At 38.9% G+C, this 27,776-nt stretch overlaps 5 protein-coding genes and 1 non-coding gene across 14 annotated transcripts in view; 2 read left to right on the top strand and 4 right to left on the bottom strand.

The window, feature by feature from the left end:
* The window catches only part of LOC137732661 (protein TIC236, chloroplastic-like), a 16,913-nt gene extending 11,497 nt beyond the window's left edge, over window positions 1-5,416 (top strand). Inside the window, exons 16-23 of one of the 4 annotated variants that reach the window (XM_068471984.2) lie at window positions 1,613-1,744; window positions 2,115-2,936; window positions 3,061-3,341; window positions 3,610-3,863; window positions 4,023-4,255; window positions 4,395-4,586; window positions 4,678-4,950; window positions 5,123-5,416. In XM_068471984.2, coding sequence (XP_068328085.2) covers window positions 1,613-1,744; window positions 2,115-2,936; window positions 3,061-3,341; window positions 3,610-3,863; window positions 4,023-4,255; window positions 4,395-4,586; window positions 4,678-4,950; window positions 5,123-5,269 — 2,334 coding nt within the window. In that variant the 3' untranslated portion in view covers window positions 5,270-5,416. Of the gene's footprint in view, window positions 1-1,612; window positions 1,745-2,114; window positions 2,937-3,060; window positions 3,342-3,602; window positions 3,864-4,019; window positions 4,256-4,394; window positions 4,587-4,677; window positions 4,951-5,122 lie in introns of those variants that run through there. The other 3 variants (XM_088686271.1, XM_088686272.1, XM_088686273.1) reach the window with 3 other exon arrangements.
* Window positions 5,417-5,674: 258 nt separating this feature from the next.
* Window positions 5,675-5,837, bottom strand: LOC137720496 (U1 spliceosomal RNA). Its single transcript, XR_011066528.1, has one exon. It is a non-coding gene; the product is annotated as a U1 spliceosomal RNA (small nuclear RNA).
* A 133-nt stretch (window positions 5,838-5,970) lies between these two features.
* On the bottom strand, window positions 5,971-8,416 carry LOC137747751 (psbP domain-containing protein 5, chloroplastic). Its single transcript, XM_068487911.2, has 11 exons — window positions 8,229-8,416; window positions 7,978-8,126; window positions 7,679-7,787; window positions 7,475-7,524; window positions 7,258-7,325; window positions 7,072-7,170; window positions 6,797-6,856; window positions 6,620-6,679; window positions 6,469-6,523; window positions 6,307-6,356; window positions 5,971-6,221 (listed from the first exon to the last, which is right to left on the bottom strand). Exons 1-11 carry the CDS (start codon window positions 8,297-8,299, stop codon window positions 6,123-6,125), a joined length of 870 nt encoding a protein of 289 aa, XP_068344012.2. The 5' UTR covers window positions 8,300-8,416; the 3' UTR covers window positions 5,971-6,122.
* Window positions 8,417-9,002: 586 nt separating this feature from the next.
* Window positions 9,003-11,956, top strand: LOC137740038 (polyadenylate-binding protein-interacting protein 6). 2 transcript variants are annotated; one of them, XM_068479828.2, is made up of 3 exons: window positions 9,003-9,169; window positions 10,016-10,600; window positions 11,566-11,956. In XM_068479828.2, exons 2-3 carry the CDS (start codon window positions 10,043-10,045, stop codon window positions 11,701-11,703), a joined length of 696 nt encoding a protein of 231 aa, XP_068335929.2. In that variant the 5' UTR covers window positions 9,003-9,169; window positions 10,016-10,042; the 3' UTR covers window positions 11,704-11,956. The 2 variants fall into 2 exon arrangements, with proteins under 2 accessions (XP_068335929.2, XP_088542904.1); XM_088686778.1 differs by lacking the exon at window positions 9,003-9,169 and having other exon boundaries at window positions 9,350-10,600.
* Window positions 11,957-12,609: 653 nt separating this feature from the next.
* On the bottom strand, window positions 12,610-19,790 carry LOC137736478 (uncharacterized). 3 transcript variants are annotated; one of them, XM_068475744.2, is made up of 6 exons: window positions 19,608-19,789; window positions 18,770-19,017; window positions 15,253-17,684; window positions 14,500-14,620; window positions 13,901-13,960; window positions 12,610-13,798 (listed from the first exon to the last, which is right to left on the bottom strand). In XM_068475744.2, the coding sequence occupies exons 3-6, from the start codon at window positions 17,598-17,600 to the stop codon at window positions 12,827-12,829; spliced, it is 3,501 nt and encodes a 1,166-aa protein (XP_068331845.2). In that variant the 5' UTR covers window positions 17,601-17,684; window positions 18,770-19,017; window positions 19,608-19,789; the 3' UTR covers window positions 12,610-12,826. The 3 variants fall into 3 exon arrangements, with proteins under 3 accessions (XP_068331845.2, XP_068331858.2, XP_068331851.2); XM_068475757.2 differs by having other exon boundaries at window positions 18,770-18,980; XM_068475750.2 differs by lacking the exon at window positions 18,770-19,017 and having other exon boundaries at window positions 19,608-19,790.
* Window positions 19,791-22,316: 2,526 nt separating this feature from the next.
* On the bottom strand, window positions 22,317-27,476 carry LOC137716753 (C3H4 type zinc finger protein). 3 transcript variants are annotated; one of them, XM_068456135.2, is made up of 6 exons: window positions 27,265-27,476; window positions 26,478-26,596; window positions 24,569-25,318; window positions 23,595-23,720; window positions 23,210-23,504; window positions 22,317-22,823 (listed from the first exon to the last, which is right to left on the bottom strand). In XM_068456135.2, exons 3-6 carry the CDS (start codon window positions 25,174-25,176, stop codon window positions 22,599-22,601), a joined length of 1,254 nt encoding a protein of 417 aa, XP_068312236.2. In that variant the 5' UTR covers window positions 25,177-25,318; window positions 26,478-26,596; window positions 27,265-27,476; the 3' UTR covers window positions 22,317-22,598. The 3 variants fall into 3 exon arrangements, with proteins under 3 accessions (XP_068312236.2, XP_068312244.2, XP_068312252.2); XM_068456143.2 differs by having other exon boundaries at window positions 26,478-26,518; window positions 27,265-27,442; XM_068456151.2 differs by lacking the exon at window positions 26,478-26,596 and having other exon boundaries at window positions 27,265-27,460.
* Between the last annotated feature and the right edge of the window lie 300 nt (window positions 27,477-27,776).

The following is a 27,776-nucleotide window of genomic DNA, read 5'->3' as shown; positions in this document are numbered from 1 at the left end:
TCTGTAGCGAATAATGCTTCAGCATTCCAGCCATCTTCACTATTCTCCTTCGAACTGGAAGTAGCAGTATTACTTTCAACAGGCTCTTTCTTGGTCCAACAATCTTTCGCCATGTGGCCCATCTTCCCGCAATTGTAACACTTGCCACTAAACTTTTTACTATTATTGCGATTCTTCCAAGCTCCCCCATAACGAGAGCCTCCATTTCCTTGGTGACTTTGCACCTTTTCTCCATCCTTTTTAGATCCACTACCAGTATACCGCTTGAAGGTGCCTTTGCTTTTGTTGGTGTAGAGCGCTTCTTCTTCACTTTTCAGTGAGACTCCTCCCATTTGCTTGGCCATAGCTTCTTGACTTGCAAGCAAATTTTCAAACTCAACAAGCGATGGTTGTGTCGGCCATCCTTGTATAGCGGCAATGAACCCTCGATATTCGGGTCTCAAACCATGGATAATTATTCTCTTCATCCTGGTTTCCCTAATAGGAGCTGTTGGATCTAATTCTGAAATTTCACGGCATATCGACTTCACCTTGTGAAAGTACTGGGCAATCGTCATGTCGCGTTGTACCATCGATAGCAGCTCATTCTCGAGAAGTTGCAATTTTGTATCGTTCCTCTTCGAAAAGAGTGTAACAAAAGTGTCCCATGCTTCCTTTGGCGTTTTAGCATCCCGAATGTGCTCCAACATTTCTTCTTCTATTGTGGTCTTTAAGGCAAACATTGATTTGCCTGCTTTAATTTTCCACTTCCGCAAGACGCCGTTAGCATCTTCCGCTGCCGGTTGTGTAACTTCACTACCACCGACAACCTCCCACAAGTCTTGACCTTGAAGGTAAGACTCTATACACGTTGCCCACGTGTTATAGTTTTGGTTGTTGAGCTTCTTGATTCCTCCAACAACTTGAAGATCACCCATCGTATCGGCAAGACTTTGACTACACCGAACAAGCTTGAGTGACTACCGTGCAGAGTAATACACTACTCTCGACACAAAGAAGCTCCCTCTCAAGGTTTGTGATAACCCCAGCAATAATCTCAAGAAATCTTTTCTGATGTGGAAGATCAGTCAAAACTGCAACCACAGAGCATACTCGGAATTTCAAGAGACTTTACAACCAATGCTCTACCAAGAACGATCCCTGACCGACTTGGCTCTGATACCAATTGTTGAATAAGAAGAGTATCCAAGATAACTCTAATGATCCCAAGAAGAAGAAAATAGAGCACACTCTTAAAGAAAGCTCACAAAACAAACTAATTAGCAAAGCTTTTCTTATTTAGCTCTAGGCTTTGTTTTTCCTTGGATGATATACAATGCTTGAGGACTTGGGTATTTATAGCAAACCAAATGAAAGCTACACCACACACTTACTTCACCTACAACATCCACCTACTTCACCTACAACCTCCACTTACTTCACCAACCTCACACACTTACTTCACCTACAACATCCACCTACTTCACCTACAATTGACATTGATTCTCAACACTTGATGCTGGTGCACAACTTTGGGATTTGATTCCTTTTTATGATTTTCTCTTCTGTTTTTTGTAATGAGATAAGCGAGGGGCATTATGTATTTTTGACTGTTGGTCATCCATTATTTCAGGTTATACAGGGACATTATGCTTCATCAAATGAAGTTGTTGAAGAACACTTTAATCTTCCAGGTTTAACTGAGCTTAGAGGTAGCTGGCATGGCTGTCTTGATGCAAGTGGTGGTGGCAATGGGGATACCATGGTATTATGTTTTCATTTCCTGCACGGGTTCAAATTCTCAACTTGCAAATTGTAAAGATGTATAACCCTATTTGGACAATTGGATGTTGGAACACAATTAGTAGTAAACAAAATGAGGTCTTCTTGAGCACTTGCATAACAAATTGGTGACCACTTGAACCTTGCTTCTTGATAATCTTAGATCTATCTACAGTTGAACAAACTACCTTCCCATGAGATAATAAGCATAATTTTTTCCTTATTTGTGGTGGTCCAACTCAGGAAATATTGGAGTAAACTTGAAATACTTAGCTTCCATGGTTATTCTTTGGTTCTTGGCATGTAGGCTTTGTCCTCTAGTAATTGGTTTTATCATTGTATTGTTTTGTCAGGCAGAATTTGATTTTCATGGGGAGGATTGGGAGTGGGGTACATACAAAACTCAGCGAGTTCTGGCAGTTGGTGCATACAGCAATGATGATGGTTTGCGCCTGGAAAAGATGTTTATTCAGAAGGATAATGCTACAATTCATGCAGATGGGACTTTGTTAGGGCCCAAAACGAATCTTCACTTTGCTGTTCTGAATTTTCCTGTTAGTCTAGTTCCTACAGTGATTCAGGTGATTGAATCTTCTGCTACTGATGTGGTTCAATCTTTACGGAAATTTTTAGCACCAATTAGAGGTATATTGCACATGGAAGGCGATCTCAGAGGGAATCTTGCAAAACCAGAATGCGACGTGCAAGTAAGGCTCCTGGATGGTGCCATTGGGGGCATTGATCTTGAACGAGCTGAAGTTGTTGCTTCTCTAACCTCAACCAGTCGTTTTCTGTTCAATGCAAAATTTGAACCAATCATCCGAATTGGGCATGTTCACATCCAAGGAAGTGTTCCTGTTAATTTTGTTCAGAATAACATGTCAGAGGAAGAAGATTCAGAAAAAGATAAAGGTCGAGCAAGTTTGGAAGGTCGGGTGAAGGAAAGAGGTAGGGGATCTGTAGATGATGTCAGTGAAAAGAAACTTTCAAGAGAGCGAAATGAAGAAGGTTGGAATACTCGATTAGCAGAAGGCCTCAAGGGTTTAAACTGGAACCTACTAGATGTAGGGGAAGTCAGAATAGATGTTGATATTGAAGATGGGGGCATGATGCTGTTAACTGCCCTATCTCCTTATGCTAAATGGCTTCAGGGCAACGCTGTCGTCATGCTTCAGGTGGGTCAAGTGAATATGGAGTTTTTGCATGTCTTTGATTCGTTTAACTGTGTTTCTTTCTTAAAATTGCTCAGTTATGTTTCAGTTTAAAGCTTAAAATTTTCTGCGGATTTTATATAAATAGGTAAGAGGCACAGTTGAACAACCAGTACTGGATGGATATGCATCATTCCACAAGGCATCAATTTCCTCACCAGTTCTCTGGAAACCACTGTCAAACTTCAGTGGCATAGTTCATGTGAAATCGAATAGGTTTTGCATCACTTCATTGGAGGGTAGGGTAAGCAGAAGGGGAAAACTGTTCGTAAAAGGAAACCTGCCCCTTAGAACCAGTGAGGCATACCTTGGAGATAAAATCGACTTGAAATGTGAAGTTCTGGAAGTACGGGCAAAGTATATTCGTAGGTACATATTATAATTTCTAATAAATGAAAGCATAAGTTCATTGGCATCATGAAACTAGGTTAACTTTTGGATTCATATTCTTGTTTCTTATACAAATCCAAAAAATGTAGAACAATAAAGTAAGAAAAACTGAAGAAAAAAGAAATGAGATAACCTTTCTCTGAAAGAGATGTCTTTCCCTTCTATGGGATGTTTTCTTAGTAGTCTTACCTGCATATTCCTTTTATTTGCCTCCCAAAGAAAACTAATGTATTGAGTAAGATTGCAGTGCCCAGGTTGACACTCAGATGCAGATAACTGGTTCTATATTGCAACCAAACATCTCTGGAAATATTAAATTGAGCCATGGTGAAGCATATCTACCACATGATAAGGGTAGTGGGGCAGCTTCTAATGGATTGGCATCAAATGAGTCTAGGCTTCTGGCTACTGGTGTCGATCGGGCAGTTGCCTCGAGGTATGTTTCACGGTTTTTCAGTTCACAACCTGCTGCTTCGAGGACAAAATTCTCTCAACCCTCAGGTAAGACATCACTGCCTCTTTAGTTTCATTCATTGTGTGACCTTACGACCATGATACTCTAAATCATACCAAATATTTCATGTATGTACAGTTGGTAAAGTTGATGTCTGAAAATTTCAAATTCTGCTGGATCTAACCTTCTATTTTCTGGATTAGCAGTTGAACCAGGTGAAAAGGAGACGGAGCAAGTGAACATTAAACCGAACGTAGATATTCAGCTTACTGATTTAAAGCTTGCTCTAGGACCAGAGTTGAGAGTAGTTTATCCTCCAATTCTCAATTTCGCAGTTAGTGGAGAGCTTGATTTAAATGGCCCAGCTCATCCCAAATTGATACAACCTAGAGGCGTCTTAACTTTTGAGAATGGTGATGTAAATCTATTGGCAACTCAGGTGAGTCAGTTTATTTCTTATATTCTTGTAGTACACAGTAAATTTCTTCTCGTGGGAAGGTCAAGCTTATCCATAACTCATGGTTCCTCTGTTTTTCGGCTTATTCTTTCTCCGTCTCATGAACTTCCCAAAATTGCAGGTGAGGCTCAAAAAAGAGCATCTAAATATTGCGAAATTTGAGCCCGGAATTGGACTAGATCCTATGCTAGATTTAGTTCTGGTAGGTTCAGAGTGGCAATTCAGGATTCAAAGTCGAGCCAGCAACTGGCAGGACAAACTGGTGGTGACCTCAACTAGCTCTGTGGAACAGGATGCCCTCTCACCTACTGAGGTGCTATTTTTAAATGTTGGCGGGAGTCAATTTTCAGTTACTAGACTTATAGGCACTTTCATCTGATCCATTTTTTTTTCGATATGCATAGGCTGCTGGAGTCTTCGAAAGTCAATTGGCTGCGTCCATCTTGGAAAACAATGGGCAGCTTGCGTTCCAAAAGCTTGCAACTACAACACTGGAAAAACTAATGCCGAGAATAGAAGGGCAAGGAGAGTTTGGGCAGGCAAGGTGGACGCTAGTGTATGCACCGCAGATCCCTAGTTTGCTTTCTGTTGATCCTACGATGGATCCTCTCAAATCCATAGCCAGCAATATTTCATTTTGTGCAGAAGTTGAAGTCCAATTCGGGAAACGTCTTCAGGTAAAACTCTTCAACCCGCTTTTAATTCTTTTACTTCACAAATTGGATGAACACCTTACATAGGGCTTTCATTGATGTGAAACATAGAAACTTTACAGATATTGTTAACATCTCATTTTCCTTCACTTTCCATTTATGATCATTTAAGAGTATTCGTTTCTTTTTCCCTCAGGCCTCGATTGTTAGGCAAATGAAGGACTCAGAGATGGCAACGCAATGGACCTTGACCTACCGTCTTACCAGCCGCCTGCGGGTTCTCCTGCAGTCTGCTCCGTCAAATCGCCTCCTTTTCGAATATTCTGCCACATCTCTGGATTAGTCTGCTACCCTTTTTTTCTTCCTTTTGATGTATCATTATTCTTTGCTCAAAATTGAATGAGCTCCTTTGTAAGTTGTACGCCGTCACTATGTAAATAGTTCAATATTTTATCAATGAAAGAAAATCACCAGTCCTAAGTTTCCAACACTCTATATGTTGTGACTTCCATTGTATCGTGACCCCTTTGGAAATGCTTATCTAGAAAGCACCTTTGCTTATAAGTGCTTTTGTTAGCAGCATGTTGAAATTTTTTTTACAAGAATGCCACAACTTCCTGGAAGAGCACTTTTTATTTACAGGCTTCATGGATTGCCCTAATGACTAATCAATTGTGTCCCAAGTTCAAACCCTCTCAACCTCAAGTACCAACGATTGTTACGAAACAAGATTGTACTAAGATTTAGTTAGGGGCCGCGCGAACGCAGGCCCCCGCTGTCACAAATTTTGACATTGGTTCTCCCGCTTGAGGAGACCATAGAGTGGCACCCCTCCTCTTTGTGCAATGGAGGTCACCAACCCTAGGCCATGGGGCTTCTAGATCCCCCATCGACCCTGTCCAGGTAAGTATGTTTCAACTCCCTCCGCCACCGTTTTTATACCCAATATTCTCACCCCCTCTCTTTGCTCTTAGCCGATGTGGGATTTGTCAAAACACGGAAACAACAGAATCAATCAAATTATGAATAAAATGCAACCAACTGTTACATACAAAATTTGTCATCTACCCTTACACATCGTTTACCAAAAGAGAAACATAACGGAATTTAAAGCCAAAATTTCGACAGGAATAGAGTAATTTTGTTCAAAATTCTTCAGTTTTGCGCAAGTGGGACGGCAAGAACAAATGAACTTGTCACCAGAATCTCCATGGATCCTTGTATGGAGGAACATAGTTTTCTGTGGGAGGGAGAAGGTGAAATGAAGCTACTGTTTTTTGCAAGATTGGCCCCACCTGCATCACATATAATGTACATAAATACTAAGCTGGAAGCATCAACAAAATTCAACTGAGAGAGAGAGAGAGAGAGGAGATTTACTATGTTCCATTGCTTATTGAGGGTTGAAGCATTTATAGAGTAAAAGTAACCTGCAATCGAGTTTTCGCAGTATTCAAAAAGAGGTTCTAGAGTGTAATATTAACCCATTAAGCACATAGCAAACGCATTTTCTAGTCGAAACACACATAAGTAGCTTCCTACCATCTCGTTCAGTTGTTGAAGCCACATAGTGTCTGTAATTGGTAGATTCATCAGCCTGCACGATTTGCAACTGTTGTAAGAATCAGGAAGAAACCAGAACAGTATATCAAATATTTCTTCACCGAAAACTGATGTTATAAAGAATGCTTACAGTTTTTGTGGGTGCCTTGCGAACAAGGTACTCATAGTACCAGTATGGCCGACCATCAATCTGTGGAAATAACAATGAGCCAAGCTTCATATGCATACACATATTACATTGTTACCAAGTAGATTTTAGAATGATGGCTTCAGCCACGTAAAACCAAATAGGGGGCGGCAATCTTACTTCACCAGAGTGTGCATCGAGAACTTGACTCTCAGCCTGGCGCTGAGTTGAGGTGACACGCTGCAGAAAACTGTAGCCTGTGAGTTCAAATAAGCATCATCCAGTCCAACCACAATACTCAAAAGCAGAACAATATTCTCTCAAACGTCGATTAGGTACATTTGAGTGCCCCATCCCATCCAACCACAATACTCTTTTTCACAGACTGCACTCAAGAAAATTGAAGGTAAATCGGTTTAACAGATGTTTACTAATTAGCCTTAAAACCAAATTACCAATGCGGACTTGTCTGCCAAAACAGAATCAGCAACGTCTTTCGCAGTCCATGTACTCTTGTCTTGTGATTTTATAATCTTTGAATTCGGGGGACCTATCTGAATCAAAGGAAATAAATTATAAACGTTTGCAAAGTAACGAAAGGGATTTTGCACTTAACAACCAGTGATCTTATCAGGAGTTACCGAAATAGAAATGATGAGATTATCAACAATGTCAACGCGCTCAGAAACAATGCGCAGGCGTGCATCAGCTGCATAATATATAAAACAGTGTCCAGTGAGAATGTATAAGATCGTCGTTCATGACCATTACCAAAATACAGGTACAGATATATGGTAACCCAGAAAATATAAAAGAATATGTAAAACTTCATCACTCTACTTATGAAGCTGAACTTACGAGATAATGGTGCGGCTGATGAATAACGCTCTGGCTTTCTCGATTCCACCCTTGAAACAGATGAAAAAAGAGTCAGGTTCCTACAAATTATATGCCCACGACCGATCCGAAGAATTCAACTAGTTTGCTTTTGTGCTGAGGAAAAAGAAAATTCACACCAGAAAACTAATATCAGCATTTCATTTGAAGGGGAAAAATGCATACCACTTGAAAAGGGCCTTCTTGGATGGCAACTCCATTGGGTACAGATAAGAATATGAATTTATTTCATCGACAAATGGAGCCATTTTCAAATCTTCCTCTGCAAGGGACCCTGCAACATTTGATTTTATGAGCAGAAGTGCTTCCTACAAATACAACACTTCTAGTTCTAGAAAAAGAGGTTTATGAGCAGAAGTGCTTCCCACAAAAGCAGTTCCCAAAGCAAAAAACCAACCCATGCATTTTCAGTAACTGTAAAATCAAGTGACCAAAACACCAAATTGTGAATTGAGAAAGTTCACCTGGAGATGGTAAGACTAGTAAAACTGGAGCAGAAAACCCAAACATGAGCAACTCTCTTCTGCCAACCCCATTTTCCAAACTGGGTTTTGAGTTGGCACTTGAACTTACTTGCCATTTTTTCTGCTGCATCACAACTCTACCTTGCTCTCTAAAGTACCAATAAAAATAAGAATTTAGGAAGATAATTAAATAAAAAATACATAGAATATAAATATATATAAAATAAATTCATAGATATTACAGAAAGTACCTGAGAAGGAGATTGGAAGGAAGAAGATGGTTGAATGTGAAGAGGGAGTGGGAAGGAGAGAGAACCACCATTGTATTTGCTGCTCTCTTCTTTCGTTTGCTTTGCTTTGAGTTCTCTCTCTCTTGCCTTCTTTCTTCTGTTGCCTCATCCACTCAATTGTCCCAACTCCCAACAAATGTTGAAAATCCAGTTTCTTTTAACTCGTGTGTGCTTGTAATAAAGAGGGTATTTTGGTCTCATTACCCACTGCCCAATCACACTCTGCCACGTAGTGGTGCTTATCCATGAAATCAAATGCAATGTAATTTTTTTAACTGACAACGTGTTATTATCAATACACTTATGTTATAACATTCATATTCCGTAATCCGAAATATCATAAAACAAAAACTATTCAAGAAACACTAGTTTTTGTTGTCATACTTCCAATTTGAAAAGAAAGAAAACATCTTTTAAAAACACTTCTATTCATACTCATTTTTATTGCAGACGTTTTAACAAGGAGCATGTTGAAATTTTAAATAAATCCAAAAAATCTTTAAACTTTTACCTGTCAAAGGTCTTTAAAAACGCTTTTAATAGTATAACATGCATCAATAGTAACAACATCACGTAAAAATGTAACGGTAAATTTTTTTTCCAACAGAAAAGAGTTATCCGTGTTTGCAAACAGGGTTCCAAAAAGTTTATAGTAAATCCAGTAAAACGTCCGTGTCAATGTCATGCAAAGTGAATAGTCTTTATATTATTCTGGGCTTCCCTTTCCAAAATATAGAAAGAGAATTCCCCAAAATTTTGTTCCGCTTTTACTCTCTCTCTCTCTCTCTCTCTCTCTCTCTCTCTCTCTCATTTCGTCCTCACAGCGATCTTGGAAATTAGGGTTTCAGGGACTCCGGGCGTTTCATTTGCTTCTCTGGAATTTGAAGATCGCCTCGCACTCGGTGAGCTTATGCCATTGATTCATGCTGTTGATATTTTTATTGATCTTTATCGTAATTCGGTTTCAAAATTACGGTGATTCGTGTTTCGGAATTGCTTTTTTCGTGATGTGATTCGAGTTGATGGTCTGAAGCTTTTGCAATTTTGTTGATCTGTATGTGTTTTTGTGTATGAACATGGAGGTGTTCTTGCTGGACTAGGGAGGAAGGTTTAGGTGATTGAGGAAAGTGAGATTTAATGCTTAATTGCTTGAATTTTGATGAGAAAACTAGTAATCGGATGTGGATTTTGATTAAAGTAAATCTTGTCTGCAGGTTATTTGCTTAAATCGTATATTTTTTTTTTTGTTTGAAGAAATTGGATATTTGGATGTGAATTGAGCATTGGATAGTGATCTGATATTGTCTTAAGCCGATCTTCGTGTGTCTACTAACTTTGACTGGCTCTGTTTGTAAAGGATTATGGATTTGGTAATTTGTTTTCTTTAGTTGTTTCAATTAGTAATTGTTGTGATTAAACACACACAGAGTGTTCGTTTTTGCAATATCTTTCCTCAAGAGATTCCTCTCGTCATGTAATAAAGATCAAAGATATGTTATGGGATCGATCCCACCCTCCTAATGCTAAATATTTTGCTAGTAACACTCTCACCGCTAACTGAAAGTTCTTGGTACAACAGTTAATTTGTGCTTTGAGTAACTCCACAATAATGAACCAGGATACTTGTGGAACCCCCGTCTTTTTTTAAATATTGGCTTAATTTTGGCATGGAAGCTTAGCATTTTTGTTTCTTCAATGATTATATTCTTAATGTTGTCTGATAATATCGGGTTTTCCCGTTCTTTTAGAGTAGCAGATTTTTATGATTTAAGACCATGAAGCCAGGACTTTCTTCTTTGAATCCCTACGCAGCAGCATACATTCCAATCTCCAAGAGGGAGACAGATGATAGAACTTTTGTGACAACGAAAGATTCTAGCCGCGGCAATGAGTCAGTCTGGTTTGGGAACCCTCAAAATTTTACCCAGAATCAACACCATAGCAAAGCTTATCTTCAATCTGATGCCCCAGATGATAGAACTTTTGTGACAACGAAAGATTCTAGCCACAGCAACGAGTCAGTCTGGTTTGGGAACCCTCAAAATTTTACCCAGAATCAACACCATAGCAAAGCTTATCTTCAATCTGATGCCCCAGGGACTGCAACACTCCAGAGTCCAAAGTCTTATGCTGTACAGAGCTACCCTGCCCATGGCTCTTATGGTTCATCGTCGCAGAATGTGAATAAAGTGTCAGAAAATGAAGACTTTGATATGGATATGGAATTTCTCGGACTGTCATTTCCTGGTATATCTGATCAGTCCCTTAGTGATGTTTATTTGGCGAATAGGGGTGACCTGGATGCCACCATTGACATGCTGAACCAACTTGAGGTGACTTTCATTTTTTTGTTTAATGTTGGTGTTGTTAAATATTCTTTGTTTGGAAAATATCATACATTATCCACTACTTTAATGTTTGTTGTGCATTAGGTAAATACTCAAATACAGCTGCTCACAATTCGATAACAGTTGAATATTTAGGGTACCTGTTTATTTAGAGCACTTCAGGTTGTGGTGTTGTATCATTTATAACAGGTCAAAACTGGAAAGTCTTTATCCAATTTGAAGCACAATTGTGCATGTGCTGTGAGTTTGTGACCCACCTCGTGTCACCTTTCTTCAAGGAAAAAGAATAATCCCCCTTTCCTTCGACATATTTCTCTTTTGCAAGTTTGCAAGTTTTTTGTACTTGCATGCTTTGGCATGGTTGAATAGTGCAAATAGTGTGTGATTCATTTGGCTTATAATTACAGTAATGTGTTTTGTATATCTGCTGTATTTCTTTGACATGGTAGAAGTCCTTTTCTACTGTAAGTGTTTGGTTCTTTGCGATGTCTTATGTGTGAAAAGTGTATTCCTGAGAGAAGAATCGTCTTGTTTCATTGATATGATGGAATGTTGGACTGGTAATGATTGGCTACTAAAGTATTATTTGCTTATTGATTCTTGTTATTCATTGATATCGTCTTGTTTCCAGCCAATCAATGCCCATTCTTTTATTTGCTTACTACGGTATTTGCTTAAGACACGTATAGAGTGCACCGAACCTTTTGTTTGGTTGCAAGTCCAGCAAAGTTTTATTCTGAACTTGATGAACTTAGAACATCCTGGAATATCCATCTCTGGGTGTTTGTTACCATTAACATTAACAACATATTGGAATTCTGTTTTTCTGTCTATGATTATCAGCACTGAAATAAACTCTGCCGCCTGAATTAGATGTTTTATTATTTACCTTTATCAGCATTTCGTTCAACTTTGGCACTCATCCCAAAAATCTCTGTTTCTTACTACAGTTGTGTGTAGTCGAGTCTTCTGAAAGTCTTCCAGACACTTTGGACATTGGAGATGTTTCTGAATCTGGGTTGGCAGGCAATAGTGCATGGAAGCTGAAGAACGTAGCAGGTGAAGCCAGCAGTTCACCCAAATCGTAGCTCCCAAGCTCGTCTTCAGTTTTATTTTGTGGAAAACAAAGAAATGTGAGATGTTTTACTCTTTTGACATGTTTGGTTTTATGATTACAAGAAGTATACAAATAGAGGATCGTCTCATGGGGGAGGCGGAGGCACACATAGTTTGACGATACATGGTTGTATAGTTGTTAGATGTTTGTGTTCTTAACTCTCATGTTTTTAGACACCTTCAAGATTTATGAGCCAAAAAGCTCACACTGCAATTTTCATGCAACTCGTTTTTTTTTCCAAATGAAAGTGATTTGCAATTTCCTTTGTCACGTATCATTCTACTTAGTGCCTTAAAAGCTTCGATATAGCGGAAAATGTTTGGCTCCTCATGGTAGTTGTTTCTCCCATATGAGCTGAGGTGTGCGCATCACAATTCGACACTCTGAAAGGACTTTCATAGCACACGTACACCGTCATTGTGGTGTCTCACAATTCGACACTCTGAAAGGACTTTCAGTGCACACGTACACCGTCACTGTGGTATCCCACTCTCCCCCGCTCTGAAACCCTTTACTTGTTGAATGGGCGCTTTGGACCCGATCCAGACGCATAAGAAATTTATGCACGGGTTTGAAACGTTGAGACCGATCCAACTTTTAACGGTTTGCAGATTACATCTCCCCCGAAAATATAACTAGAATATAAACAAAACAAAATGTGAGCGTGATTTACATCCATCAAACGCGGTCTTATATCATTTCCGACACTCAAAAATGTTCATAGATCGTACAAACGCTTTTAGAAAAAGCGAGCATGTATTTCTTTGAAAACCCCTACCAAGTACTTTTCTAGAAAGTAAGTTTTAATTAAAATTTCAAGATTTTTATAACAAACGTGCATCTTCGAGCATACGAGTGTTTCTTACAAAAGCAGTCATAAACGAAAAAATAACTTGAATGTTTAAAAAAATGTTGTGCAGCTAAATGCCTACTTTATGGTTACTTTGTCTAACAACACTAGCAAAGCTTAAAGCTCCCGTTTGTGTTTGCAAAACGATTACACAAGGAAAAATATCCCTGACACAGTAGGAAACGATTTAATTTACAAAAAAAAAAAAAAAAAAAAAAAAAAAAGGGGGAAGAATAAAATAAAATCAGAACCCTCTACTTTTAGGAACATTTTGCCGCCAGGCTATACCCGGCTGAGCAGCCGTTCCTTTATCTGGTTCACCATAAAACTGACCAGCTCTCTGCGCCGGTGGTGGCGGAGCCCACCAGCCTTGCTGCACAGGAAGATTAGGATTTTGTACGTTGGGTGCCATCGGTTGAAGAGACTGCGGCTGGTTTACTAAACTCATATGGGCTCCCGGCATTTGTTGCTGGTAACTGTTCAGCGGCGGCCGCGGTTGCAAACGCTGGTACTGAGTTTGGGGTTGGGAAGGTACATTAGGCTGCCACTCCGGGATGTCATCGTCATCGTCATTCCACGGATGAACTGCAACACTACTAGCCTGATGAAACGTATTACTACTACTACTATTGTTTTGTCCATATTTTTGTATCAGCTCTCTCATTTGATCTACAGGGCGAGAAGGGGTATGGGACTTAGGGTACAAGGGCTGCGCCGCCATTCCAGGCCCCCTAGATGAGGGCCTCTGGGCAGAAAACTGATTCGACCCACCAGTGAAATTGAATTCAGGGAGATCATCTTCGTCCCGAGAAGCACCAGGGCCAAACCCGGGAGGAACATCATCGTCGTCATCGTCGTCCTGTGCAGGTGTAGTGTGGGTGGGAGGTAAGGCCCGGGACTGAGCCGGCTTAGATGTGTAGTTGGTATCGTGCTGCTGTCTCCTAGAAGATGTAGTAGTAGTAGTAGTAACAGCAGAAAACTGTTGCTTTTTCGAAATGTGTTTGTGGTGAGAGGATTTCGGCGAAGTTAATTTTCTCCAGACAATAACACCAAGGAGGCCATTATCAATAGTGTTAAGTGCCTCAATGTACCCCTTCTCAATAATCTTGCTGAGCATGTCTACGGTTTTATTATGGGGAGGGCAAAAATAAATTTCCACGCCGGAACACGGCTCAGAAAAACCAACTCTCTCATCCGTTACGTACGCGTCAGCCACCTGCACGGCGGAACACAAATTTTAGTATGAAAATAACAGACACATGTTGGGGAATGGGAGTTTACAGACGGATCTGGATCTGGATCTGCGTTTGATGTTTACCTCACGAATGCTTTCACATTCCGTTTCCGACGACCCCTCATCCGGAACAAAATGCACGACCTGCACAAAACGAAAATCAGTAAGCTGCAGCTGTATCAGACAAAAAGTAAATCATAGATAAATTGATCCAAAATTTCTAATGACCGAAAGAAAGTCTATTTCATGCAACATTTTTGGTCAATCTTCGTTGGATACCATTTCCCCATTACACTCCTAAGTGATTAATTTTCTAACTCAGGTTACTGAATTATCTAAGTTTCATTCGCCCGTCCAAAACAAAGGCTGTAAAATACCGACAGTATTTCAAGCACAAAACGATTTAACACAAGTTCCAGACGCTGACGGGATTCGGGAGACCCCCATATAATGTCATAGATCCTGCTCTATTACGTTAGAAACTACAAAATCGTTTTCCCTTCTCTTTAATTTTGTATTCGCGGAGTTTATGAATTGACAAAACTGCCCAGAAAAGAGAATGCACTGCATGATAGAACTAAGCTACCTCCAAAACGAAGTTTTCTAAATGTTTCCTTTTTTGAGTTATCACAGAATAACGTCATACAAGAATCTGTAAACAATAAAAATAAACTTGGAGATACCATGACAGCACGACTTCGGGATTGTGGCAGCTCTTGCAGGAACTTCTCAAAAGCATCGAGTCTGACTCTTCCCTTGATATCAAGACAATCAGGCCACTCTTTTGCACTGGTTTTTTCACCGCTGCAACAGAAAAGTTGGATTAGCATGAATCAGAAACAAAGACATTAGTCTAATACGGATTGCAGAATGCTTGAAAGCTTTACATTTGGCATGTTTATGTGTGCATGTATGCATGCAATTTGCAATACCAAACAAAACACCCTTTTTGTCGAAGTATCAAACATAATTAATCAATGTCGATCTCCTAAATTTACCGAATTTCAATTCGAGTATCATCTTTAGTTTCAATTAGTTACTTCAGTTGAGCCATATTACTATCAAACAGAACACATGCATGGCCCTCTATACACAGATGAAAAAGAAGAGGGAGCAGAACCTAAAGTAGAATAAAAAGGAACATCTATCACAAACTTGTCACGGCAATAGTCCACCTATACTACACCCTGGCATAGTTCTAATGTAAATTTAACTTTAAAGAGTGTCTCCAAATATGGCTAATAACCATTCATGACTCAGAATGAGGAAGTTCAAGACAGAAACATAATACTCAGACATGCAATAAACTTTGATTGAAAGAGTAGCCCACCAATGCAGTGGACTATCCACAAAGAGAATCTTCTTTGAACAAATCTGTACACGGGAAATGCAGAACAAGGAGAATTTACTACAATATGAATGTTTAAAAGACAAACCTTTTATAGATTCCGATAACAGAGGCCATGGGTGAAAGATTCAATTGCAGGGAGCCGCTCCAAACACGTTCACCCTTCGGTGTGCCAACTAGTCTAGATACTGATTTTTTGGGACTGCCACTGGATTTCACATCGGCACTCACATCATGGGATTTTATATCTGCACCATCACTGGTTTTCATAACAGAATGACTGTCAATTTTGTTTCCGGCAGGACTGTCAGTATTGATCACAGCAGGACTCTCAGTTTTGATCACAGTAGGACTGTCGGTTTTTATCACAGCAGGACCGCCACCAGTTTTCAAGTCAGCATCTGACTTTGTATCTGTTGTGCAACCATCATCAACCTTCTGTGGAGAGGCATTAACGGTATCTTTGAGACTTGGTACCGAAGACTTCGATTCAGAGACAGTCTCGGAGTCATCCCTGTCTGAGGTGGGTGTAACTTTATCAGGGAGAATCTCGAATGGTGGCTCTGTGTCCAAGGATTCCATGAACTCATCTAGGGAGACAATTGGAGGAAGATCCTTCAATCCATCATCCACCATAAGGCCTTGCATTAAATCAGTAGCTTCAGTAGAAGGAATGGTAAAGGGGTAGACACTTCTGTCTTCTGTATTACTCTTCTCACCTGCAGCATTGACTTTGTCCTTGGGTTTATTGGGTTTCGAAGGGGTAGACACTTCTGTCCCCCTGCTTCTTGGTTCACTATGATTATGTGACGTTGCATCCAGTGGAATATCAACTGAAGCACTATCATATTGTTCTACTTCAACTTCACCCTTATGTGTTTTTTTCACTAAACGTCTCATATCAACTTCCGAATCTGGTAAAACAACCATTTGTGCTAGCTCTTCAGCCTTTGCCATCCGCCATTCAGAAAGCTCCTTTGAAGCAAGTTCTTCTGCAGTCATTGAACATAATCGTTCTGGAGGTATTTCTCCAGACATAACTCTCTCTCTTAGTTCTGGATTATTACGATCTTTTAGATTGAACAAAAGGGACCTTCCCTTCTCTTTATACTTCTTATTCACACCTCCAAATAGTTTGAATAGTTCTGCTTCAATTCTAAAGGCTAACTCTTCTGGAGACTGAACTACTTGTTCTTCTGGGGGTCCACCCATTTCCTCAAGATCCAACATCTCTTCTTCAGCAGGTTGAATTTCCTTCCTTTCTTCCATTTCCATTTCAGAATCCAAAACCCAGGACAGCCCATTTCCCTGCAAAAGTTCATCTTTGACAAACAAGTTGTCACTAAATGAAACATTTTCATGAGGAAAAATATTACTTGGTTGGAATTCATTCCCATCACATATTGAGGTCAATGTGGACACATTTGTAGTTGCTTCAGCCAAATGTGTTTGGCCCGCACCTTCATCATTACTTTTCATCATAGAACAAGTTTCAGTGGATGGAGAATTCTCCTTACGCTCTTCAGATTCAGGTTTAACAGGATGAGAGCCAGGCTGGGGAGCTTCCTGTGGTTGCCCCTGAATTGCTCCAGCCTCCCCCTGAGACTTCTTTCTAGAATCCACGCATTTATCTTGCTGCTGGTTGACCAATTCCAATGCAGCCTCTAACGATTCCCTCATCTTGGACCTTACAGAATCAAATGATTCATTTTGAAGCTTTCTAGTTGGTTGTATCCGCGGTGTTTGATTCTTTTGACTAGAAGACCGCTGAGACCCAGACCTACCAGAAAAGGATTCCATCTTTACCATTTTCTTATTCGGCACTGGTGAATGAGGAGATCCTGGCACATTCTGCACAGCCTCCATGGACTCCAGCTTTACCATTTTCTTATTTGCCGCTGGCAAACGAGGTGATCCTGGAGCATTGTGCACAGATCCCATTTCTACAGCTCTCCTGTTTGATACAGGCCCTTGCTGCAGCCATGGTCTATGTTCCATATATGCCACACGCTTGTTTGGCATTGACAACTGAGGTGTCTCTGGATTATTAGTCATGGGTTCCAATGTCGCCTTTCGCTTAATTGATGACAACTGATGTGAATTGTTGGCCAATGATCCAAGCTCTCCCAGTTGATTGCTAGGTGTTGAAATTTTCTGTGAACCAAGATTCCCATTCGCATTAGCAATGTGTCCCATTTGGAAGTATGACATTGATAAGCCATGTGACCCAGGATTATCAGGCACAGGATCCAGCATCAGTTCCATTTGCTGATTTGATACTGAAAGGTTCTGTGACTCGGGGTTACTAGATACAGAGCTCATCCCTGCCATTTGAAATTCTGGCATTGATGAGTCCATACCTTTCAAAATGGGGTCCATCTGAGGCATTTCCATGCTTGATATTGGCAACCGTGGTGACAGAAGATTGTTTGACATGCTAGATCAGAACATCAAGTTTCCTGACACTCCCAGTTCGCTCCTAGTCTTCAAGAGGTGCAACTCCAAAAAGAAACATATAAACTGCGATAGAAGAGAAAGAAACTGATCAGAACATGTTCTCCCTTTAACATCGAAAAACAAACAAAGAAAATACAACAAAACTCAGTTCATTAAATTCACAGCGATTTAGACCTCAACAATATATAGAACAATACAAAGGGAGAGCAAAGACCAAAAGGGAACAAGTGCATCTAATCATTAGGTACATATGCAAGAATTCAAGGGCAAAAACCAGAAATAAAAGAACACAAACCCAATACAGAACAACCATTTAGGGTACCTAGGGGACTCTATTTTCAAACACAAATTTCCTAATATTGGGTAGTTAATAACACAGACAAAACAGGTAAGCTACTTGTAGCGCCAATATTGAAAGGCTTAATGGGTTTCAAGTCTACCAAATAGAGACGGCTCATTGAAGTTCAAGCCTTGTAGTACAATTCTCAGGGACACGACCAGAAACATAAGAGGTTTCTAAGCAAAAACATTAACTCAAATAATTACATCATTCTGTATCAAATCTTTGAGACTTCCATTCTGTACCCAGTACTCGCAACTCACAACTCAAAACGAACAATAGACGTTTAGAACTGGTTAGCACTTTCCTAACCAGTACCTAAACCAAATGATGATGGAAGTTGAATTTCATCTCTCAACTAAACTTCATGTTGAGCTATCGATTGTGTATGATAAAACCCTTTTTAAACTAACTTAAAAAATTGTATAAGAAAACTTTCTTTGAGTTTTAGATATCCTCCGAACTTAAAAGTATATCAAATTAATTATTTACTTATATTCCCCAATTGTTGCATTCGCCTTTGAACCCACAATAACATGGCTGGGGAATCTGGGCAGCTCAGTAGACAATCATGCTTTTTCACATTAAAATTCCGAATTCCAAAAACATTCAATTTATTAAGCTGGGATTACTAGTTGCACAAGCTCTCTCTGTTCTCTTGGGGGCCTAAGCACAGGCAACGATCAACGGGGGTGGAAGCCCCTTTACAACCGGTGAAGCCGAAACAATCAAAAATTCACTGGAGAAAGACAAGTATTTCAAGCCAGTCGAAAGAAAAAATCTGGCAGCAGCAAGACCAACCCTATACCAGTTTAGGCAGGTCTTTTAGCACTCTAGTTTCCCGTGAATCAACACCTTGTGGGCCGCATCGATTGAGCATTGAACTAGTGTTGATTTCTTCATCACAGGGTACAATAACCCTCAAGGAAATTCTTCATTTTTGCTATAGCAAGTCCACCATTGAGGGCCCAGAGCTTCTCAAATATTGGCAAAGCAGCACCCAACATTGCATACAAAAACTGCCCAACCAGTAAATCCACCAGCTTAAGGTAATCTCTTTTGTCACATATTCAAAAAAAAAAAAAAACAAACAAATTAAAAAGAGAAGGAAGAAGAATCTACAATACACCAACTCTTTTCCCTCTACGGAAGAAGAGTATGCACAATCGCCTCTTCTGGGAAAATCTACGAAAACTTACTCAAGAAGCATAGATTGTTCTTCAACAAAACATATTACATAGTACATACATAAAGGGGTCCTTTTTTATGGACGAAAAACGTGTCTTAACATACCAAAGTCGTCAATCTTCAGAAAACTACTACCCAACAACCCTAATTTTAAACACACCAGCAAACACAATTCAACTAGACTCGACCCGAATGCGAAGAAAAACACAAAAAAATTAATAAACATACGTAAAAACAAAAACAAAATAAAACTAAACGGTAATTATCTCATTCACCAACATAAAAACTAAAAACTGAATCAACCCACATCAATCCAAATTCAAAAAACCCTAATTTCAAAACCAACAGCAAAACCAGCATGAAATGACTAATATCAAATCAAAACGACCGAAATCGCATCCAGAAACACAAAATCCAATCAGAAATTACCACCAATCTAATCTAGACCGTATACTTACATGAACAAAATGGAGCGGCGGTCGGAGAAACTGATCGGCGATTGGGCGGGGAAGCTTTGTGCGAGCTGAGCTGAGGAGGAGAGTCGGGTGGAGTAGTGAGGATTAGGTTTTGGGTGGGTCTGGAAGATTCGCCAGAGCGGAAAATAGAAAACCCTAATTATATAAAAAGAAATTAAAAATCTGAATGGGACGAGTCGAGGAGATCGTATATATATCGAGTTGGAGCGCCGAAGAGCGGTTCTGTAGATTAAAGGTGAGTTGCCACGTGTGGTACCGCCATCTGGATCCATGGCCCACTTTAGAAAACGTCCTCACTCATCGTGGGATCATTAGAACATCTTTAAAAGAGATGTCAAATTTTAAATATCAAAATGATAATTGATAGTTCTTCAAAAAAAAAAAATGATAATTGATAGCTTATGTGTCAATTTAACATTTTGCATAATATTTTTCTTTACCCGATATGTTAAATAATAAAATCATTTAATAAACTTTTTATCTTTTTGTGAAATCCAATGATTAAGGCAACCAATCGAATATTTCAAAAACATAACAACATTTATTATATATACATATATATATATATTATATTAATCTATTAAAATAATATTTAATAAATTTGACATCTTCTGTCAAATTTGACAGCAAAAAACTTTGCCTTCAAATGACTCAACGCCACCTAAGAAATTAAAGGCTCGGTTGGAGAAAGTTTGCTGCCATTTTTTACTGTTGCATGCCTACGTGGCAATTTTGACATCTTCTTTGGAGATACTCTTAGGCCTAACAATTTATTATACGACATGTTAACTCTATACGAAAATCAACCTGTCAACGAGTTTGATTGTTATCAAGTAACTTGGTAAAAACACGTTAAAGTGTATGGTCATTAGCGGGTCACCTGTTAAGAGTCTAATAAAATATTATTTGTCAAATCTAGACATTTTGCATGTCAATTTTTTGCATAACCCTTTAACCTGACGTGAAACGACATAACCCGTTAACAATTAGGTCGTTATGGGTCACATGTTAACAAACTTTTTAAGATAACAAATATGACAAGAAAACAATACGAACACGACAAAGACAACCATTTTGCCAAGCCTTGTGACCATTGGATATATGGAAGGGAAAAAAACAACCATTTTACACAAAATTATACTAAGGGCGATCTTAAACCAACAAGTCTCTCTGCTTTGTGGAGGTGGGCGGAAGATGTCTATTGTACGCAATCTTACCTTTATTTTGCTGCTTTTGTAAAAATGTTGTTTTCACGACTCGACCCCGTGACCTTTTGGGCAGCAAGGTGCAACAAAATTGTGGTAGTTCCGGTACAGATTTGAGAAGTTGAAGCACCATGATGACACGTTCTGGTTCATGTTTGCAAGTGTGGTTTTCACATCAACTGGTATATGTTTTTCACCAGTCATGTTATCAATTTAAGAATAACTAGGCAAACAAGTATAAGGTACAAATTAAAATTAAAGTCACACGATCTATTTCATCTAGTAAGAGTGTGAAATGCGTCCCACCTTTAGTTTTGTCGTATTTTTTGTGAATTCAACTTTATAGCAGGTACTATCCTCGACTTTTTACTATGTTAAATTGTGGTAGCTCTAGTACAAATTTGAGAAGTTGAAGCAAGGTGCAACAAAATTGTGGTAATTCCGGTACAAATTTGAGAAGTTGAAGCACCATGATGACACGTTTTGGTTCATGTTTGCAAGTGTGGTTTTCACATCAACTGGTATATGTGTTTCACTCCAGTCATGTTATCAATTTAAGAATAATTAGGCAAACAAGTATAAGGTGCAAATCGATATGATTTTAAATTAAAGTCACACGATCTATTTCATCTAGTAAGAGTGTGCGACATGTCCCACCTTTAGTTTTGTCGTATTTTTCGTGAATTCAACTTTATAGCAGATACTATCCTCGACTTTTTACTATTTTAAATTGGGGCAAATGTGAGGTAAAGTATTGTACCCACCCTCTTTTCATTTGATTTCGAAACTCCCTCCTCACAAACTAAAATGGTTTATAACAAAATATCCCATTGTCAAAAAAAAAAAAAAAACTTTGTTAAGGTGGGATTAGATGCCACCGTGGTTTCGTTTACCCATTAAAGAAAAAGAAGCTACCGAAAGAGAAAAGAGGTAGAAAGCCCCATCAGTGCTTGATCTCTACACTTTATTTTTTATTATAATTAGTTTTATTAGGGAATTATTATTGGCATTTCAAATGAGTTTACTCTTTTCATAAGTGTATTTTTATTTCTAAATATAGAAAGTTTGAAGTGTAGAATGAGAAATTTTAAATGCCAATAACAATTCCCTTTTATTATTTTAAATTACACTAAGAAGAGAGAGACGGTTTGAACTCGGAATGCAGTTGATTAAAGAAGAAACATTCACCATTTACAAAATTCTTGATCTCTATCCTCATGCACACAGATCTTGACCTCTATCGTAAACATGCACTGATATGCAACCGTTTCATGCAAGTTCTTCTCGTCCAACTTAAATATCCATTTGGTCTAATGACTATTTGCAATGACATTCACATGTCTTTTTGCTCTCATGTTTATCCCATTTGATACATACAATTAAAGTTCGATAAGGACTTGCCAAGTCAATTTTCTACAACAGAACATGTCAAAGTTTCAGCCGCTCAAAGGGATAAACAACTGGAGGAGAAGAAAAGGAGAATGTATATACAAACAAGAATCCATCTATTATTATCTAACTAAAAATCTCGGAACCTCTGATCTTTACATCCGTCCTTGAAATTTAAAAAAAAAAAAAAAAAAATATCATTTTTACTTACACTGACGTCGTAGTAAACTGTCTGTATATCCACCTAGCTCTTATCACCCAAGATAAAAAGTTAAAAAGAATGGGAAAGGTTGAGAACATGGAGAATCATCCGTCCATCTTAAAACAGAATTCTAGCATCGACGTAGTCCAAGCCACAAAGGAGAAGGTAGCTCACTGCCTAAAACACGGTGTTGGCCACTTCATTGCCCACCCGTTGCTGAATGCTGCTATTGATTGCGGAGAGGGAGGCCAAAAGGCTCTCGCCAACCTCGCTCTTGCAAAGGGGACATGATGCATTGATCTTTAACCACTTATCCACGCACTCCTTGTGGAAAAAATGAGAGCATGGCAACTCTCTCAGCTCGTCGTTGTTTGAGTATTTAGCCAAGCAGATGCAACAAACCTGTTCAATTTTACGACATAATCAGTAATTATCAAGTATATTAACAGGCAAGCAGATATGGAAAAATCTAGAATCAAACCACCGTCAACCTAAGTCGTCACTTGTCACTAGAAAGAGTTTCAAGCATTTAAAATCCAGTCACCAAATTGATCAGGATCTTGGCTGACTGGATAAAGCAGCAGTACACTCAAGTGAATATGAGAGGAAGCAGGTTTCAAATGGCATGTTATGTTATGCTAAATGTGGGAGGAAGATTTGTAATCACCAAGCTAGTAATATCATGCATTCATTACTCAATTATCACACAAGTACTAATCCGGCAGGCATAAGACCTAGATTATATTATGACGAAAAGTAATATGCTAAACTCGCCGGATAAAACATACCGCATCCTCTCCAGAGATTGCACGCTCCTTCTCAGTTCCTACAGCCACAACACCACCTTCAGTGGCACCTGAGCTGCCGCCATCTCTGTTATCGCCATTTTTGTTTTTCTTTATCTTGAACTTGTATGTTGGCAGAGAATTAATTGATTCAGGTGTGGCTCCTCGTGCCTGTGCCAGGTCTTCTCGAAACCCAAGGACTGATATAATGCAAGGAAGACAACAGCAGATTGTTGCACATAAAATGAAAGGCATGGCGTATCCAATACAGCTGAATGTCAGAAATACTATACATAACCTGCACACAGAAAACATGGTATGATGTCCCCCACTCTCAACAGCAATGAAATGGTTTACGTAGAACAACTAATCAAATTGGCAAAAGTACCTGTACAGGTTAGGAGCATCAGCTGCAGATGAGTGCCCACCAAAAATCCAAACATTGCCAACGACAAACCAAACCGCAAAGAAACAATCCAATGCCATCTTGAAGTATTCCACAAGTACCTTGATTCTGTAAATGAAAAATGAAGTCATGTATCAGACAACTTTTCAAGTACTAAGTTCCAACTTGCAAGTTGCAACTCAAGTTACTTTCTTAAGATAAGGCACATAGGCTAAAAAACATAAATGATTTCATAAATTGAACAAGATTATAATACACCTGCTAAAGTAGAGAACTTGAATGGAAAAACTGAAACGTAATTGCCACATTGAATATAGGATTATACTAAATTGAACAAAATTCATCAGTCTTTTAGAATTTGCCAATAATAGCCACCCTGGAAGATCTAGAAATTAATTTAAATTGACACAGACCAAATGGATTTGGCTCAACAAATAGGTATCTTTCATGGACAAAATAGAATTACCAAAAAAAAAAAGCACACGTCAATGGACAGCTACATTGGAACATCGGTAATACGTTGTAAACTCGTAATAAAGAGAAGGGAAAAGAAAATTCCAGATACCAATACACTTTCACAGAAAGGGCCAGTTTGATAACCATTTTGTCTTAGCCTGCAGCTGTGTTGTGTAACTTCAACATGAGCGATTACAGAATCTTAAACTATGCACACTACAGAGTGTTTTCCTCTCTAAAAGGTTTAATGAATCTCTTAAGGGTTGGGAAAGGTGGTTGAGTAGATGTGCATAAACCACTGACCGTTTTAACTTCCATAGTGTATAGCCACAGCTCATAAAATAGTCTACTGGAATGCCAAGAAACATGCTATGTCCATAATATCAAGTCAAAATGGAGCTTCAATTTCGTCAATAAAACAAACTGTTTTAAATATGATCAGTCGTCATCATGCAACTTAGAAAGAGCATCCAAATGGAAAAACAGCAACAGAAACATACCTTCTGCTCTGTACTGCGGAACTTTGACTGCTCCTAGAAGATGCAGTGCCAGTTTGAAGATCTTCTCCTTCTGAAGCTCTAGAAAGAGAAAAAGAAAATGGTCTTGCTGGCACATTAACCTGAGAATTCTGACGAGCTTGAGCAGATTCTTGTTCTGCAGCCTGGTTGCGGTGACGATAGCGCCAGTAAAGAAGAGGAAGAATAGCAACACATCCAGATGCATAACCAATAATCCAAGCAAACAATGGGGTGTGAGGATGCTCATGCCTTGACAAAGACAAAACAACAATAGATGCAACGATTTGGCTCACTGTAAGAACAAGTTCAATAGAAATCCACAATCCAGAATTCAATGGACTTCTGCGGCGGCGAGTCTCCCCTCTCCTTACCATTGAAGTGTTCCTAGAGTTTGGTCCATTAGATGAAAAGATTGAAGGTTGGAATGCGGGTCCTCTTGGACTAGTTGAAGGTCTGTCCTCTTGCTGTGACGCATTTGAGTTATTTAAAGATCTACCATGAGGCAAGCTAGATGGGGAGGCATCACTACTCCCAGGTATTTCAATAATATGCTGAGTGTGGTTCATATCTTCAGGTCGTGATTGATCCATTAACAAGATCTTCCAAGACTGATATTGGCAACCGTGGTGACAGAAGATTGTTTGACATGCTAGATCAGAACATCAAGTTTCCTGACGCTCCCAGTTTGCTTCTAGCCTTCAACAGGTGTAACTCCAAAGAGAAACATATAAACTGCGATAGAAGAGAAAAGAAACTGATCGGGACATGATCTTCCTTTAACAACTAAAAACATACAATGAAAATACAACAAAACTCTGTTCACTAAATTCACAGCAATGTAGATTTCAACAATATACAGGACATTACGAAAGAAGGGCATAGATAAAAAAAGAACTAGTATATCTAACCAGTAGGTACATATGCGAGAATTGGTGGGTGAAAAGTAGAAATAAAAGTTCTATCAAATGTTTACTTGAATACAAACCTAATACACAGCAACCAGTTAGAGTACCTAGGGGACACTACTTTCAAATAGTAATTCCTAATATTGGGTGGTTAATAACAGAGACAAAAGAGGAACACTGCTTGTAGCGCCAATATTGAGAGGCTCAAAAGGTTTCAAGTCTACAAAATACACAGGGCTCACTGAACTTCAAGCCTTATAGTAGGAGAACTCACAGGGACACGATCAGAAACATAGTTATGGTTAAGCAAAACCATTAACTCAAATAATTACATCTTTCTGTATCACATCTTCGAGACTTTCATTCTGTACTCACAACGAACAATACATGTTTAGGACTGATTAGCGCTTTCCTCACATTAATTTGCAACCAAACCGCACAGGGAGAAAAGGTCAGATTTCACACAGTACCTAAATCAAATGATGATGGAAGTTGAATTTAATCTTTCAAAGAAACTTTCATGTTGAGCTATCGATTGTGTATGATAAAACCTCTTTGTAAACCAACTTAAAAAATTGTGCATAAGAAAACTTTCTTTTGAGTTTTAGATATCCTCCAAACATATAGTATATCAAATTAATTATTTACTTATATTCCCCAGTTGGAATGACAGACAAACTATTGCATTTGTCTTTTGACCCCAGAATAATCTCGTACTGGCTGGGGAATCTGGGCAGCTCAGTAGACAATCATGCTTATTCACATTAAAATTCCGAATTCCAAAAACATTTAATTTCTTGAGCTGGTATTACTTGTTGCACAAGTTCTCTCTGTTCTCGTGGGGGCCTAAGCACGGGCACCCATCAACAGGGGTGGAAGCAAGCCCCTTTACAACCGGTAAAACTGAAACAATCATAAATCCACCGGAGAAAAGACAAGTATTTCAAGCCAGTACAAAGAAAAAATCTGGAAGCAGCAAGACCAACCTTATACCAGTTTAGGCTGGGTCTTTTAGCACTCCAGTTTCCTGTGAATCAAAACACTCATTTTTTAATCCTTCAGCACATTCGGCAGAAGAATAATTCAAGCCCCACGGATTGAAACCCTGTGAATCAAAACACTCAATTCTTAATCCTTTAGCACCTTTGGCAGAAGAATAATTCAAGGCCCATGGATCGAAACCAAATTTCAGAAGATTGATGTAGATATTACTAAGATTAGAGACCAAAATCCGTCCTGAAATCCAACTAATATATACAATTTATTCGGTCACTCGGATAACATGAAACTACAATCGAAATAACATCTTGGGGATTTCTTATCAAAAATTGGATTTTCAAACACAAGAAGCTACAATCCAACAGTTTTGAATAAAAAAATAAAATGTTCCAGAACGGAATTCTACTCCCAGTTCAAACCCCCTAATCTTTTCCCTAGACTTTCTCAGGCAAACCAACAGCAGGAATCAGTCCATACTCCACCCTTTCTTTCCCTATATCATAAAGCTTCAAGAATTTCCCAATAGCGAAGTCAATCTTCAGTTCAACCCTTGATTTCATAGCATCCCAATAATATATACCAACAAAAATCCTAAAAATTCAAGAATTACCCAACAGTCAAAGAATCCAAAACCCACCAATCCACTTTCGAATTTCACCCCTTAAACCCAAAAAATGAAAAATTAAACCTTTTTTTTTTTTTTTATCAAATCAACAGATATAAATTATCAATTTCCAATAATTATAGATACGTGAAGAGACAGAGAGAGAGTACCAGATTGAAGAAGCGCGAGCGAGAGAGAGAGAGAGGGACGATGGTGAAGAAAACGAGGAGAGCCGTCCTGGGAATCGAGTGATTGCTGTGGAATTTGGGTGGATTTTGTTGTTGGTATTTGGAGGGAGGGAGAAACTTGAGGACGAGCTTTGGACCTTCACTGCGGGCAAAAGAAAAGAATTTCCTTTTTGCTTCTTTTTATTTATTTATATAATTATCAGCTAATTATATTTCTTTCGGTTTAAACTTTTAATCTTTTATTCCCATGACGCAAGTATAGCTACGTATCAGACCATGTACGGGTTTAAGAGCATTTCCGATAGTATAACTGAGTAGGCAAATTTATTTTGATAAGTCACTCTGCAAAATTAGCTCAAACAGTATAGACAATTGAATTTGCAAATTTTTTTATTTTTGCATACCCGTCCAAAGTAGGCAATTTTTTCTTTCGTGGGCAAATCGGGCTCCTATTTTTTATAATAAAACATTATATGTGGTGAAAGATGACAAAT

The sequence above is a fragment of the Pyrus communis genome, chromosome 15 (genome assembly GCF_041283825.1).
Source record: "Pyrus communis isolate YQ-2024b chromosome 15, ASM4128382v1, whole genome shotgun sequence".
Taxonomy (NCBI): Eukaryota; Viridiplantae; Streptophyta; class Magnoliopsida; order Rosales; family Rosaceae; genus Pyrus; species Pyrus communis.
This window is presented reverse-complemented; position numbering and strand designations above follow the sequence as displayed.